This window comes from Kryptolebias marmoratus, linkage group LG1 (assembly GCF_001649575.2).
Source record: "Kryptolebias marmoratus isolate JLee-2015 linkage group LG1, ASM164957v2, whole genome shotgun sequence".
NCBI classification, from domain to species: domain Eukaryota; kingdom Metazoa; phylum Chordata; class Actinopteri; order Cyprinodontiformes; family Rivulidae; genus Kryptolebias; species Kryptolebias marmoratus.
In genome coordinates, this window is record NC_051430.1 from 32720979 (window position 1) to 32722628 (window position 1650).

The 1650-nt window shown below is 37.2% G+C and overlaps 1 protein-coding gene across 2 annotated transcripts in view; it reads right to left on the minus strand.

Annotated features, from left to right (window-relative positions):
* chrm4a (cholinergic receptor, muscarinic 4a) overlaps positions 1-1650 on the minus strand; it is a 75357-nt gene that overhangs the window by 32843 nt on the left and 40864 nt on the right. Inside the window, exon 5 of one of the 2 annotated variants that reach the window (XM_017426262.3) lies at positions 225-293. In XM_017426262.3, coding sequence (XP_017281751.1) covers positions 225-293 — 69 coding nt within the window. Of the gene's footprint in view, positions 1-212; positions 294-1650 lie in introns of both variants that reach the window. The other variant, XM_017426261.3, reaches the window with a different exon arrangement.

Sequence of the window (1650 nt, forward strand, 5' to 3'; positions counted from 1 at the left end):
ATAGTGCAGGCGGGGCCTGTCACTTGTCGTCATCACGTCATCACGTCATTTGCCTAAAGGCGTGATTAAAGGTGTCTTCAGCCAGGACACGCGGGAGCGTGATATCCCATAGTACATATGTTGTACCGAGTGAATCGACTGAAAGGGAACAGTAGTTATATGCATAACATTACGTTTTGAAGCACATGATGAATAAAATGTCAAACACAAACCTGAGCAATCACCTGGTTGGTATTTGGTTCTGTATGAGGAATAAACGCTGTGGATGAGTCATTGGAGCTCTCCTTTTCCTCCTGGAACAATAAGATCAATACAGTTAGACAATAAAAGCAGAACCCCCTTCAGTCAGATAAAGAAGACAGACTCTAATTTTATCTGAGGACACCCACATTGAAACAAAAGAAAGCTTAAATCTGTTTAATCGTAAGTGTTGGCCGATTTTTAAAATATTTCTAAATCAATTAGGGAGGTGAGAAGATGAAGACGAAGTGAAAGAGCCTGAAGAGAAAAACCATAATAAATATATCAAAGCACCACCATCAGGAGAGTCTGAATCCAAACTTTACTTGTTCACAGTGCTCAAAGTGGGGGAAAAAAGGGATGTTACCCCCCCCCTAATTATCGTTACATTTTTGTCTGCTTTTCTAAAAGAAAGACAAGTGTTACTGGTCTCCATATGGGAAGTCAGAAGTTGAAGTCAGAGCCATTACAGCATCCCCAGGAGCACGAGATGGTTCCAATGCTAATAAGTTTAGCGTAATTATTTATTTCATGCTTTAAAAAAATCACATAAAATCATGATTGTGTGGGAGAGAGTAAAAAGAACTTAAAGTTTCACATTGCAGTGCATAGATTCTGGTTTCAAAAATACAACAATTTACCTTCTGTAAGCAGGTTTCTGCTGGCTTTAACTCTCAATAGCGAAAAAAAGGTTTTTTTTTAATTAAATTTCTATTCCGTAAGCAGAAAAAAGGAGGAAAAAAAAAAGAGATTTGTGGCTTCAGTCCAGCCACAGAGAGAAATTATATGTTAAACAGGGGCAGACATTTTATTTAGTTGGTATGTATCTGTATATAAGCCGTTACTCCAACAAAAATAAATAAATAAATAACAAAGTAAAATAAAATCACTTACTTTTACTTTTAATAAAGTAGGAATTTATATTTTAAACTTTAAAGTTACAGTTGGTGACACTGAAACCTTGGTACCATCAGGTTTATGAGAAGTGGCGGTAGACTATAAAAGTGACAGTACCCTAAAGGCAACATTTTAGAAGAGTACCGGAGACAACCGACCCACTTGGAGAAAGAAGAGGAAAATGGATTGATGAGCTCTGAAACATGAAATAACTACAGTGTTGAAGGAAAACAACGACGATTTGGATCTTTTACTTGGTGAAAAAATGAATCAACATTAAGCCGAGGGAAAAACACAATGCCTTATATCACACGTGTCAAACTGAAGGCCCGCAGGCCAGATCCGGCCCTCTGTAACATTTCATCCGGCCCTCTAGTCTGGTTCAGATCGAGTCTCTGATTCTTATTTTGCTTTAAAAAACTGAGCCTAATTAGTGAAGTTTTCTCTTGACAGTGACTTAGAAGCCAACAATATATAGTTTTAATTTCTGTATGATCAGGTTTTTGTTGAAAA